The 14704-nt window shown below is 42.7% G+C and overlaps 1 protein-coding gene across 2 annotated transcripts in view; it reads right to left on the reverse strand.

Annotated features, from left to right (window-relative positions):
• SLC7A2 (solute carrier family 7 member 2) overlaps positions 1 to 14704 on the reverse strand; it is a 51691-nt gene that overhangs the window by 20721 nt on the left and 16266 nt on the right. For both annotated transcript variants that reach the window (XM_036299576.1, XM_036299575.1), the window contains exon 2: positions 456 to 846. In XM_036299576.1, the coding sequence (XP_036155469.1) occupies positions 456 to 831 (376 nt within the window). In that variant the 5' untranslated portion in view covers positions 832 to 846. The remainder of the gene's footprint in view (positions 1 to 455; positions 847 to 14704) is intronic.

Raw genomic sequence — 14704 nt, forward strand, 5'->3', positions numbered from 1 at the left:
GAGAATACACGGTCACGGGGCGAAAATGACCATGACATCAATTGCTACTCTATTCTAGGAGACACATGGGTTAGTTAGTTCAGATTGACTTGACCATTTTCATCCCACATACAATTATTTCATAATATTATAATTATAACCTAGTAATCAAATGCTCAATCCATCACCTGCGGAATCAGGTAACTTTATTTGCACTAAAGAGCTGTATTTTTGAAAAGAGGTTTGTAAATCCACTAAGCGGCGTATTCAGAGATGAGGCAGAATTGCCCAGCTGTGCAGTGAGAAGGAGAGACATTGTAGAGATGAGAAAAAGGAGGCACGCGAGGATCATGTGATTCTCACACTCCAGACCATGGTCATTAACCAACGCAGACCTACAAGGGAGCCCCAAGGCCTGGGACTCGGGAGTGCTATGCTACCACGCCACACAATTAGCTGGAGTTTGGGAAACCTACCGATCACATAGGATAAAATGAGGTTCCAGCCGGTGATGAAGGCCCACAGCTCGCCAACGGTAACATACGTGTACAGATAGGCGGACCCCGTCTTGGGAACTCGGGCCCCAAATTCAGCGTAGCAGAGGCCGGCCATCACCGAAGCCAGGGCGGCGATGAGGAAGGACAGGACGATACTGGGGCCTGAATCCGACTTGGCCACCTCCCCAGCCAGGACGTAAACCCCAGCACCGAGGGTACTTCCAACCCCCAGGGCAATGAGGTCCATGGTGGATAAGCAACGGCTTAATTTGGAATCTTCTAGGCCGTCCATGACGACGATTTTTCTTCTGATCAGACATCGGGCAAAAGACAGCGCTGCTCTGCAGGGGATCATGGTGAAAAAGTCAACCTGAGGGAGAGAGAGGAGGGAGGGCGTTTAGAGGCTGGTCTGGCATCATCATCCCTCCAATCCGAGGCCTAGCGTCTCAGCTCAATTAAGGCGCCTGGATTTTTGCTGTTGTTCACTAGTTGCGAGAGGTGTGGCCGAGAGCAATCAGGAGGGCTTCATGAGCCAAAGCGGGGAATTTCTCAGAGTTCACTTAGATGTGCCCTTTTATAAGGGGCTGAGACAATGGCTTATTTGGGGCGCAAAGGAGTAGGAGCCTGGAGTGATTAAAAAAGATTTGCCATTTTTGTTGCTATAATTTTTAAAGATATGCTGATAAATCTATTTTCCGTAAGTTGGTTAACTGGTCTTCACTACAAGGAAGGGGTGAAGGACCCCATCTTTTTGGTCCTCTTTTTCTTTTTTTTTCTTCAGTCATTCATTCAACTCATGTTATGTAGGTGTTACTATCTGCCAGGAATTGTGCTAAGAGTAAGTCTAGAATGGATGGTACATAGATATGGTCTCCAGCTTTAGAAGACTTGCAGGCCAGCTATGGGAAAGGCAGGTAAATTCACCATCATTATGTATTCTACAGCTTTAGCAAATATGTGTTTTCAGGATATGAACATGCATTTCAAATATGTGTTTTAGCTTCTCTGTTTTCATTTCATTCTGTTCCACTTTGTCTTTTATGTGGAGTCATTTGAACCTTTTAGAAGAAAAAGATTTCCCCCAAAACATGCTTGGATTTTTCTAACTAAAACTGCTATCCTACTATGCTTTAAGAATGAATTTGTAGTGAAATACACATGCTTATTTATAGTTACTTGAGATTTCTAAATACATTTACTAACCCAAAGTCCCTATCAAGTTTTATGTGTTCTTTTGAAATGCAATGAATAAGTAGATAGCAAGTCTCACCCCCCCATCCCCACTCTAAACAGGCCCAAAAAACTTAGCACTGAAAAAAAATATTAGGTTATAAAACAAAAATTGGATTTAGGTAAGAAAAAAAAATGCACCTATTACAGCAAAAAAGGCTAAAGCAAACTATACCAAAATATTAACATTAGTGATCTTTGGGTGGTGGGCTAAGTTTTATTCCTGTGTATTTCATATAATATTCATTATATTCCTAATGTGTATTTCTAATTCATCTCCAATGAATATGTACAAATTATGTGCAAAAGAAGTACACAAATCAAAATCTACATGGCCTTGTCTACAGAGACATATAACTCAGCAGACTAGGAAATAACTAAGGAATAGGGAATATAATAGTATATGCAGCTTATTGGTGCATAAAATCAATTGTATTATTTTTTTGGAAGTTCAAATTCAAGTTTGCCAGTTGTACTGAACTAGAGGTTGAGTGCCATCCCCTTCAATCTTATGACATTCATTATCAATAACCTTAACTCATGAGGTCACAACTTGGAATCTTCTCCAAAGAACTTAAGAGGTTTCTTTTAAATATTTTTATTGATTTCAGAGAGGAAGGGAGAGGGAGAAATAAGAGGTTTCTTATCCTAGAAAATAACCTTATAAACAGTTCTCAACCTTAATCTCTGTTTAAAATAACTCTATTATTAAAAATTATTTTATTTAAAAATAATAAATAAAAAAGATAAATTTTCTATACTAAATCTAAACGACTAGTTGCTCATAACAGATGTTTGTCTGGGATGTGAATAATCTAATTTCACAATAAACCTAGTAGATAAAGCTAGCTCGCTAAACATTATTCACATATCATTGCAAACGCAAGTCCTTGATATTGAAAGCAGCTCAAAGAATACAGAGAAAAATCCTAAAGAAAAACAAAGATGAGTGAAAAGTTCCTTACAGCAACGATAAAGTTTGCACATCAGTATTTTCCACAAAACCTGACAGAAGGCCAAGCATGGCACTTCACAAATACTTGGTGGAGAATTTGGAAATACAGATGAATGCCATCTCCAATGTTGTCAATATTCTGGTTTCCAAAGTCAAAAGGTATCAATATTTCTATCAATCAAATGTGTATTAATTTCTACAACTAACCCTTGACAAGCTATTTCTCATATAATACATATAGAAGATGAGGTAGGAAAGTGTACTGCTTAAAAAAGAATCAAGAAGTGAAATGCACTGCCTGGCCAGCGTGGCTCAGTGGTTGAGCATCAACCTATGAACCAAGAGGTCACAGTTCAATTTTTGATCAGGGCACATGCCAGGGTCGTGAGTTCAATCCCCAGTAGGGGGTGTGCAGGAGGCAGCCAATCAATGATTCTCTCTCATAATTGATGTTTCTATCTCTTTTCTCTCCCTTCCTCTCTGAAATCAATAAAAATATATATATTTTTAAAAAGTAAAACACTGAAGTTAAATAGAGGTCAACTGAGGTGTGTGTGTGTCGGGGGGGAAAGCTGGGGGGAACTGAGGTGTTACTAAATGTTGACCTTCTCTAACATTTAAATGTTTTTATTCAAGATTTAGGGACAACTACCAATTTTTAAAAAGCTCAGAAATGAAAATTTACTGAATTTCGTAATGATTTAAGATCATGTGAAAGCTGCACATGTGATATACAACATTAGCAAACAGCTGATATTAAAAATGACGGATACATGTTTGTCTTTAGATAAAACAGAGTTGATAAAACACTTAACCTCAATTTTTAGGAAAAGACACAAATTCTATAACGGTTAACTATTTAAGCAAAGGATCTGAAATAAAGAAGGGACAATTAAGAAATGTTGGAGTGTGATAGGATTGTGGGTAAGTTTTCTTTTTTAAAAAATCCTTTTTTTCTGGTACTATTGTCATACTGTTCTTTGTGAAATTTCTTTTACACCCCCCTTCTACACACACAAAATAAACAGTATAAAAAATGAAAGGGAATAAGCAAGCCAACCAATAAACAAACCTTTGAAAATGTCAAAAATAGTGAAAACTTTTATTGTCAACAGTTACCCAAAATGAATGCGTTACCGTCATCTCATCAATATAAAAGTGAATTTAATTCACTCTACAGTACACAGGAAGCAGGGCTGTTCTTTACAGAAATGTGCCACTCCAATCAGATAGGACCTGATTGCTGGAAAGTATTTTGGGCCATTTTCCATGTTGCCCTCAGAAAATAAGATAAAGCTGCATTTGCTAAGCTTCCGTTAGCTTTTCAGTACCAGAAAAGCATACGTCAAGAACTCTTCCTAGAACCGACAGGTTACGCAGTGCTCTCTGCAAACACTCTCAGCTCTGCACAGCTGATAAAATACTGATGGCAAAAAGCCCTGGCACAATATCAATTTTGTAGAAATATAATGGGACGGAGAAACGCAATGTAAAACATCCTGAGTCAATCTGATGTATCATTGTTAACCAAACATTTGTGAAGTCCTAGCAGGTGCAACAGACACCGTTTAGTCAATAAAGAAAAAGGAATCCTGTGCTTTTGTTTTTTGTGGAGACGGACTGATAGATGAACGTTCTATGGCAACAGAAGAATGAAAAAACAGGGTGTCTGTGTCGAATTTGAGTGATACAATTTGACACTGACATATTTTAAAAGCTGAGTAACTCTTCCTTTAAAACGTTTTTAAAAGATACGCTCCTTGTGTGCAATGGTGATGACCTTATTCTCACTTTTACAAGGTTCTTTCATTGCTGAAGGAAATTCCACTCATACTTAGCCTTTGACTCAGGTCTGCACCCTCTGCCCATTGACTGTCTCATCCACAACACACCATGTAGGGAGAAGACGCAGGGCTTTTAAAGACAGTGCTATTGGCCTGGAGAGTACAGACTTTGTTTTTCCAAAGGCTCTGTCAGCTACTGCTACTGTGACCAAGGACTGGTATTTAACAGGGAACCTACATGCATGCAGAGGTCTCCGTTAACATTCATACCCATGGCCTTCCCCTTCGAATGTAAAACTCGAATCAACATTCCTATGAGGTCATAAGTGGCTGGTGATGTGTACCTTTCTTCCATAAATAATAACTTTACTTATTGCTTAGACAGTGGTCTCTCTATTGAGAAGAAAAATCTGCAAATATTCAGCCTAAATCTGGAAATGTAATTAGCCAAGGGCAGGCTGGAGGGATCTGTAATAGACTCTGCAGTACAAACATCTCCGAATGATTCAAATGACCCTGATGATACAGGCGGGTCTTCCACAGCCCCCACCGTAAGTAAACAGTTTCAAGAAACCTAACTCCTTGCTGGAGCCCCTTTTTAATTCCTGCCCCAAAGCTCAATTCCTTCCTCAGCACCTCCTTCTCAACCTTCTTCAATCCAGGCTGTAAATGTGACAGCACAGAATTGCAGGTCAAGTAAACCCCTAGCCCTGGTGATAGGACACCACCACAGAGCAGATTTCCTTTCCGCTGACCACAGGAATCTTTCCAAATCTGCAAATTGCAGTCAAACGTCAGTACTGGATTTTTACTCTGGTTCAGGAGCCTGATGAGGCATTTAGTGGCATAGAAATGAATCTTTCCTCTCCTCCGCTAAGTCAGGCTGAATTTTCAAACTTAACTCTCAGTATCACAGGTCCTGTCAACAAATCTTACAGGAGAAAGAGCTGTGGCAAGCGGTGGGGCAGGCAGGCACTCCAGCAAATCCTCAACAAATTAGCTCATCCTAATTATAACCAAATTTCCCTTCCTCGTTTGAGTTGCTAGTATCATAGGGAGACATCTGCACTTTCTGTTTTTGGACCGACAGGGAAAAAGAAATTAAACCACATAGAACTTGGATCTTGGTTGCATTGTGTGTGTGTGTGTGTGTGTGTGTGTGTGTGTGTGTGTGTGTGTGTATTCTTTAAACTAGACCTTATGGTTTGGCAATCTGCAAACTCACCATCAACTACATTTCTACAACTTTAAAGTTCAAAAACATTTTCAAATTTTTATTATATGCTAAATAATTTAATAGAAGGGAGAAGAAAATATGGGCATAATATCATGGGATTGGTGACATTTCTCTCATTTTGATTTACATTTAAGAATTTAATTTCTCAAAAAATACACCAAAAGTATAATTCAGGATAAAAGATCATCTGAAATGGTAACTGTTCTCTCTGGTTCGTAAAAAATCAAACCAAACAACCACAAACCTTTGCATTCAAACCTAAAATGTTTGGTTTTTTTTTTTTGGAAAACAAAGATACTTTTTCATATACATTTCATTTATATTTGGTTCAAAACTTTTCTTTTCTCCAAATCGAACTGTCTGTATGATATCTTCCTCCAAATTTCTTCCAGATAGGTAAGTGCAAATATAGAAATAGGTAAAAATTAAAGACACATGGAGGCCACTGAAAGGTCATGACATTGTAGGAATAACATTTACATTTTCTCTCCTTTTATATCAAACTAGAGGCTGGTGGCAGGGAAGGAATGCGACAAGAATTCACATTCACTCTAAGCCCAAGTTCAAGAAATTTAGATGGATCACATACCGAGTGTACTTATGTTTTATGGTTCTGCAGAAAAGACATTTCTATAAAAGACTATATATTCAATTTTGAAAAGCATGTTCTGATTTGTTACTTCTTAAAATACAGAAACAATGTGTTGCCAGAACTTGCATCATTAGCATCTTGGCAGTTTGTGGAAAGACTGCTATTGGCTGAGAGAGATTTGAAAGTTCCTGTTGGCATCTGGCGAGTCTGAATAAAACATTTCTATTGTGCGCTCAGAGAAAGCAACGAAAACAGTGCCCGTTCCTCCCCACCACCACGCAGAGCCACTAAATGTTAGGTTTAGGCGATGCGAACTAAGAATTTTAAAAATTAAAGTAACTTGTAATGACGAGGTCCCTAAAACTGAGGTCTGACATTCTTGTCCCATGTGTGTTCTCTTTTTGTAATATTATTAGAAAAGTTAAGAAAGATTCTGATCTCCAACTTTTAAGTTGGAGAAATTGTATTTGGGCATATCAATTACTTAATGAATTGTCAATTTCTCTAAAAGATCAAGCTTTAGAAATTTTGAAAAGGAAAAGTGAAATGCTTCTCCAAGAGCTGCTTCTTCTGACCTTCAGAGTAGTCAGCGCTCAGGCGCGGAGAGAGAAATACGGAATCTTGGGCTCTGACTCCAGCGGGTCCAGGAAACAGCACTTCCCACCCCTAACCTGAAGTGATGCCTGGGGCAGGAAGCAAGCATTTGAATCCAGGCTGTGCAACGATTTGTAAACGAATTCTTTGAGTCAAACAGTCGAGTGTCCTTGATCTTAAATCATGCTTGTGAATGTTTACAAACATCAGCAAACTCCCCAATAACAGAAGTATGGAACACGCAGAACGAGTTGGGTTTTGGATCTTTTTACTTACATGGGGATCCAATTCGCCTCCTGCCAGCTTCGCCTGGTTTCAGGACCACCCCTCTGGCCTCTGGCCTCTGGCCTCGGCCTCCCTTCCTTGCTGTCTGTTTGCTGTCATCCACGTGAAAGCCGCAGTCCAGTTACTCACCTACCTCCCCTGCAACACGCCCCTTCTTGAACCCACGCGAGTAACAGGGTTGGTGGACCCGGTGTTGCCTGCTCCCCAGCCTTTTGAGCTCCTGCGGGCACAGCAGAAAGGGACTTGCTTGCCTTCTCTGTCAACTCCTGACTCCTTTGACTCCAAGAAGAGAAAACACAGCACCCACTCAGAAACAGCAACGCCAAGAAGCCTGGCTGATTAAGGCAATGGAGCTTCGGAAGGAAGGAAAGCGGGCAGCCCAGCATCCACCTGGCCCAGAGAAGGAGGCAGAGAGGAAAGGGGGCGGGTTTTGCGAAGTGCTGGTGTGGAATATGAACTGGATCTCCTTCAAGAGAGACAAGGAAACGCTGGAATCCTTTTTGTTATTATTTTTAAATTATTTTTAAAATATTTTTATTGATTTCAGAGAGGAAGGGAGAGGGAGAGAGAGAGAAAAACATCAACGATGAGAGAGAATCATTGATCGGCTGCCTCCTGCACGCTCCTTACTGGGGATGGAGCCCGCAACCCCGGCATGTGTCCTTGACCGGAATCAAACCGCAGGCTGTCGCTCTATCCACTGAGCCAAACTGGCTAGGGCTTGAAATCCTTTTTAAATATACTCCTGGCAGCTGGCCGGTTTTCTGGGTCTTGAGGCACGTGGGGAGGATTAACACTTTCCCAGACACTGTGTGTCTCCGGCTTCCCCGCCTCCCACGAAGGTAAAACTGCTTAGCTGGTGTAAGACAGAATGTACACATTTACATACCACCACTTCTCGGTAGGATTTATCTGGCTTAACGTACATGACTGGCAACTGATCCCTGGAAACGAGGCGGCTAGAACCAGGCCATCAAGGGCGGCTGGAAGGACATTAGGGAAAGGAAAGAGACAGTTGTACCCATGACATGAGATAAAGATACTTCCTGCGAACACCTCGGCCTCAGAAGAGCGCCTGCCTGGCTGTGATGCTGCAGAGAGGTGTTAATTGCGACGTCGCTGACATCCAATATTGCATCACAAAGACTTCTCAGTGAATTCCATTATTTAATAACCCCCCGGTGACATTTCATGTTAAAGCCTTTTGAATGCTCTTGATGTTTAATTAGAAAGGGCATGTTAATGCATTTTAGAATCTTAACATCATACACGAAACCCTGGTGGGTACACCTCGTGGAGGAAGTTCCCCAACCGGCCTTCGCTGCAGAATTCCTTTCTTCTCTGACAGGTGGCCGTCCCCATGGGCAAGGGCAGGCCGCATTCTCGAGGCATCCTCCGCTCTCGTGTAGCTCCCACTGCCATAAGCCCTTCCCCTGCCCAAAGGCCCCCTATAACACCTGCCCATTGGCCTCATTCTGCCCTAAGAGCAAAGGTGGAAAAGTCCTCTCATTCGAATAACCCAAATGGCTATCATCCCACAACTTCTTTCCTCTCCGAGAAATACATTAATTCAAAGTACGAGGAGCACATTTTGAAAAACCCTAACGTTAAATGACACTCCCAACAAGCCAAAGCATTTCAGATGTGGTCACGCAAGCAGAGTCTAATTTGCTTATTTGCTGCCTCCAATTCTGTATACTCCTATTTATTCTTTTTGCCTTTTTAAAAATATATTTTTATTGATTTTAGAGAGGGAGGGTGAGGGAGAGAGAGATAGAAACATCAATAATGAAAGAAAATCATTGATCGGCTGCCTCCTGCATGCCCCCTACTGGGGATCGAGCCCACAATGTAGGCATGTGCCCTTGACCGGAATAGAACACGGGACCCTTCAGTCCGCAGGCTGATGCTCTGTCCACTGAGCCAAACCGACTAGGGCTGTGTTATTTTTAATAGATGCCACAAACCACCTCAGCACAGCGCACAGAGCTGTGCTGGCCCGCTCCTGGCTCTCCTCCGCCCATCTTCTGCCTCCTGCTCACGCCCTCCAGCTACACTATTTCCTTTGAACTTGCTCTGAACTCGAAGCCTCTTACTTCCTCCAGACTCTCTGCATAGTTGCTCCTTCTTCCTGGAAAGTTACCCCTCCTCCTTGCCTAGAGAGCTCCCAGCATCCTCCACACCCCTCCTCCCTGCCACTTGTTCTCACAGCACTCCGCCTTCTGGTCTCCTAGTCTAGAGCTTGTTTGTTTGATCCTTTATGGCACTTTTTTCTTTAATAGGATCAGAGTCAAATGCCTTGGTGAACATGTTTCGGATGAACTGCCCTCCTGTAAAAGATATGGGGAAGCACCTATCACTAAACAGGTTCTTGGTCTGGTTATCAAATGAAGATGAGGTGATTAGGGTGAGCCCTAATCCCATAGGGCTGGTGTCCTTATAAGACGAGGAAAAGGCCTTATAAGATGAAGACAGACACGGGAGAATGCCGTGTGACATCAGAGCAGATGGTGGAGGGATGCAGCTGCAAGCCAAGGACACCAAAGCTCCACGGCTACCACCAAAAGCTCCAAAGGCCCAGGAGGGGTTCTCGCCCAGGGTTTCAGAGGGAGGCTGGCCCTGCTGACACCTTGATTCTAGACTTCGGGTTCCCCAAACTGTGGGTCAGTATGTATTTTTATTCTAAGCCACCCAGTTTGTGGTACTTTTCATGGCAACCCTAGGAAACGAATACACTCGTTTAGACTAACAGCTTCTTGCAAGCAAGGCCTGTATTTTACTCACTTGTTGCATTCTCAATGTACTGAGAGTGATTAAAATATACACAGAAGTAAGCATTTGGTCAGGGAATGGACGGTTCACACTTAGTTTATACTGCACTAGAACGTCCAGGCGTCTTTTTTTTCTCCCAAAGATGTTTACATACACTGGTCTTCTTGATTCCATTTTGTTTCACTGATTATTCTGAAACCTAAATCCAGACTTTTACGCTTCACATTATTTGGGATTATGTGTAATACAAGTCCATCAACCAGTCAATGTATTTAGCACCCTCCCTATCCTTATGCCATTGCCAATGTAATAAGCATGTCTTCTATCTCAATCCCAGTAAATAAATGATAAACATGCCTACACACCACAGGGCCAAGGGCAGAGTACCATGGCAGGCCACCAAGACTGTCTCTCCAAGCTGGTATCGACCCGTTAATCAACACTCTGGGCATCTCATGCAACCAACTGGAAAACCACATATCTCTTCAACTTGTCCCAAGGTTATCCTCACACATGCTCTTAAATGCTTTGCCAGAATCCTCACACGTTATGTTTAAACTTCCCAAATCTATCAATCTAATAACCATGGAAAAAGATGGAGTGGAGTTTGCTAGGCATAACTCCTTCTTCTTGCTGAACTCATGCCTTTTGGGAATCGGTCACTTCTTTTCCAACTACATTCTGATGGGCTAGTCTAGTGTTTTGCTGGTGAACCATGTCCAGCTCCCTGATCAGCAGTTCCTATGATCTCCATGGGCTTCCTTCCTTTCTTCTGCTTCCTGCCTGTACCTCAGAGCACCTCCAGGACTACCTCCACGGTGGTTACTCCAGACTCAGATCTACAACTTAATGTTGTGAGACAGAATTCATTCGGGCCTGAGACTGTGAACTGGTGTAAAAGCAGCTTCAGTTCTCTCACCAATTTGGACTTCAGGTCCCCTTTCTGTTGTGTTGTGTCACCTGGTGAGACAGCCACCTTCTAGTAATGACAAAAGCAAACGAGGGAGTGAGCCTCTCTGCCTTCCCTCGGCCACCTGTGGCTATCACACCGGGTTCCCCCTTTTCTTTCTCCTCCATGACTAAGTTTCATAAAGATTCAACTCAAACACCCCTTTACTGTTTTCACAGATTCGTACCACTTCCTTTCCTCTCCCATCTTTTAAGTCTGACACCTCCAGTGAACTCCCGTGGTACCCATCTGCCCATCTTGTTCCTCACACCCAGCATTCCACTAGGATTTTGACTGTATCTGTCTTTATTTCTTTCCCAATGGCACCGTTACGTGTAGTCCATGGAGTTATATCTATATTTTCTGTAAACATTTAGAAGTCTGCTCTTTAAAAATCAAGGGTACACAGACTGAATCTGCCAGTTGGTTAGTGCAGAATATTCTAGGGGATAAGCAAATGATTTCCTTGTCGCCAAGAGACAAACATCCTATGAATATTACCAAAGGGTATAAAACTTGTGCAAATTCTTTGAGCCCCCTAAACTCTCCTTACCCAGCCTCCGTATTGCATTCATCTTACATCAACAAAGATCATGTTTGTTTAACAGCCTTTCACAGGAGGGTTTCAACAACCCACCCACCCCTGCGGGAACATCCTTGTTTGCAGGCAGCAAAACAGCGTTTCATCATCTGTGGCTCCGGCACCATGGACTTGGGCCTCACCTCTGAGCGTGAGCTCACAGGCACCCAATCACTAACGAAGCACACACAATTCTACCATGATAACGGGAAGGAAAATAGCTCATTGTCCCATTAAAACCCCCTCCTTCCAGATTAAACCTGGGCCTCCCGCAGGACGAGCCACTCCTACAGTGCTCGTCTCTGCACCTGCAGCTGTGTCGTGTCCTTTTCTAGGACATCTATTTTAAAAAAATGTTTTTATTGATTTGAGAGGGAGAGGAAGAGAGAGGGAGAAAGAGAAACATCCATGAGAGAGAGAAACATCAATCTGAGAGAGAAAAACATCCATCTGCTGCCTCCTACACACTCCCTACTAGGGGTTGAGCCACAACCCAGGCATGTGCCCCGTGACCGGGAATCGAATTAGCGACCCCTCGGTGCAGGGGAGGACGCTCAACCAACTAAGCCACACCGGCCTGGGCTAGGACATCTTTCTGGGAGTGTAAAGATAATTCATGGAGGAATCAGGAGAAAATGCAACAGATACTAATTCCAGCTATGATTTGGGACCACTTTCTTTTTTTCTTTTTTTTTTTTTAAATATATTTTATTGATTTTTTACAGAGAGGAAGGGAGAGAGATAGAGAGTTAGAAACATCGATGAGAGAGAAACATCGATCAGCTGCCTCCTGCACATCTCCTACTGGGGATGTGCCCGCAACCCAGGTACATGCCCTTGACCGGAATCGAACCTGGGACCTTTCAGTCCGCAGGCTGACGCTCTATCCACTGAGCCAAACCGGTTTCGGCAGGGACCACTTTCTTGTTTCATATTCTAGAGATTGTTTATTTGATTTTTTTTTGTGTGTGAAGATTTCTAAACACTTCCTTTTTCTTCAAACAGAGAAATACTTAAAACCGAAATATCCTTTCTAGTGCGGCAGATCAAGAGCCCAGCACATATAAGCTACCCAGGGAAAGGTATTATTCTCCTTAAAAAGTCAAGGCAAATTTCTCTGGTTGGCTGAAAGACACGTTTAATAACACAAATGTAGCAAAATTACAGGGAAAACATGTGGGAAATGGCTCCATGTTAGAATACCACTTTATCTGGACACAGGAAGAGACTCTAGCTCTGAGTCATCCTTGACTGTTGCCTGATCAATCATTTCTGGTAATTTCTCCACCTCTAAAAGTCAAAGTGCATCAGCACGCACACCAGAGCACAGAGAACAAATCCCATGTGCCAAGAACTTGTTCCCAATGGCATACTGTGGTTCTGTACAGTGGGGCCTTGACCAAGACCGAGCTCATTAAGGAGCTCGTTAACTCAAATTACTCTGTTAACTCAATGCAAAAAATCAGGCGGAGAGACAGTTGGTATCTCAAAAATCTCGTTAGTCAGGACACTCGTAAGTCAAGGCCCCACTGTATTCTCCCCTGCTACCAACAAGCTAGAAAAAAAATCAGCCTTAGATGCGAAAGTCACACTATGTATAAAAATACCTCGGCCAATTATTTCACTCAGTACTGAGATTGGGGAATTGAAGGGGGAAGGAGAATAAACTGCTTTTCGTTTGCCCCTTTACAATGGCAATGACAACAAACAATTATTCTCCTCTTGCTGGCATCAAAAAGAAATAAACACCTTTAAAAAGCTCTGATGAGAATCAGGTGTGGTAACATTACCACCCACATTCATTGGCTCCTAGAGTTGGTGGTAACAGCAGACTCCGGCGTGGAAAGGGCGTGGGGTCTTAGAGGCAGGCAGAGTTTACCTCTCAGCGCCCCTTTCTCACGGCTACCATGAAGATGTTCTCAGAAGGTGGTTATGAAGGTCAAAGGAGAAAATGTATGTGAAGTGCCCACGACAGAGCAGGCCCTCAGTGGATGGCAGTGGCTGTTAATCTATTACTAGAACTCCCACAGACACATCCTTCCAGATTAAACCTGTGCCTCCCTCAGGACTGCCCACTCCTACAGTCTCACATCTACGTGTTTCACATTCATGTCTTGGAACACCAAAAATAATCCATGTATAGAAGCCACTCACTTTTTATGTAAAGGATTTGTAGATACACAGAAATAAAGATTTAGAATAAAATGAATTGCCAGTCCCATACTCTCATTTTTAATATATTTTAATATATTTTTATTGATTTCAGAGTGAAAGGGAGAGGAAGAGAGAGGCAGAAACATCCATGATGAGAGGCTGTGCAGCTGCTATAGTCATTAGCGTACAGTCTCAATGACATTCTCTAACCTCAGTTCAAAGAACTTCCCAAATACAATTTCTCGAGCATGCCCACTGGGAGTCCTCTCCCTAAGGAAGTTCCTGGACAGAAAACTTTCAACTGGGAAACAAAAGCATTGAGAAACTTGCCTTCACATGTGGGTTGATTTCTTCCTTGTGCAACTGGCTGCATGCTGACACCAAGAAAGGCTTGGGTTCTCTTCAAGACTTGGCCTGGGGTTTTCCTCCTTAGCCAAGCAGATTCAAGCACCCACGCTAATGAGAGACCTGCTGCCAGGGGCTGGAGAGGGGCCACAGCCCAGAGCGGACAAGCAGAGGCAGAGGCAGAAGAGCCCAGGAAGCCCCATCCTCCGTGGGGGCTGACCGAAGGCCCAGAGCTGGAGGACCAGGACTCAGAGACGGGCTACGCGCAGTCACCCTGGGAAGAGAAAATGGCAGCAGGAATATAAAAGAAGAGAGAGACCGCCACGGACATGGCTTACAGAGAATGCAATCACCAGTTTAACATTTAAGGAGAGTTCTGGAAAGTTCCTAGAATGAGACATGTTCGTAAAATGTACACAAATATACACTCACCACAATGGCTTTGACTGCTGCTGCCACTCCTGAGAACGAACATTAATCAAGGGCATTTGATGGATTAACCCAACTAAATTGCCCAACAACCCTAGGAGGCAGGTACGACTACAATCTCTGGTATACAGATCAGAAAACCAAAGCTTTGCGAGGTTAAATGCTACCTAATATATATCAAAGTCAGGATCCAAACTCAAGTCTGTCTGACTCTCCATAATAAGATACAATATAGGCAGTAGGCTTTTAGGAGCAATGTCATAAAGTCTCATAATTAAAAAAAAAACAAACAAACACCCACATCTCCCCCTCCCCTGCAAAT

This window comes from Myotis myotis, unplaced genomic scaffold, assembly GCF_014108235.1.
Source record: "Myotis myotis isolate mMyoMyo1 unplaced genomic scaffold, mMyoMyo1.p scaffold_m19_p_3, whole genome shotgun sequence".
NCBI classification, from domain to species: domain Eukaryota; kingdom Metazoa; phylum Chordata; class Mammalia; order Chiroptera; family Vespertilionidae; genus Myotis; species Myotis myotis.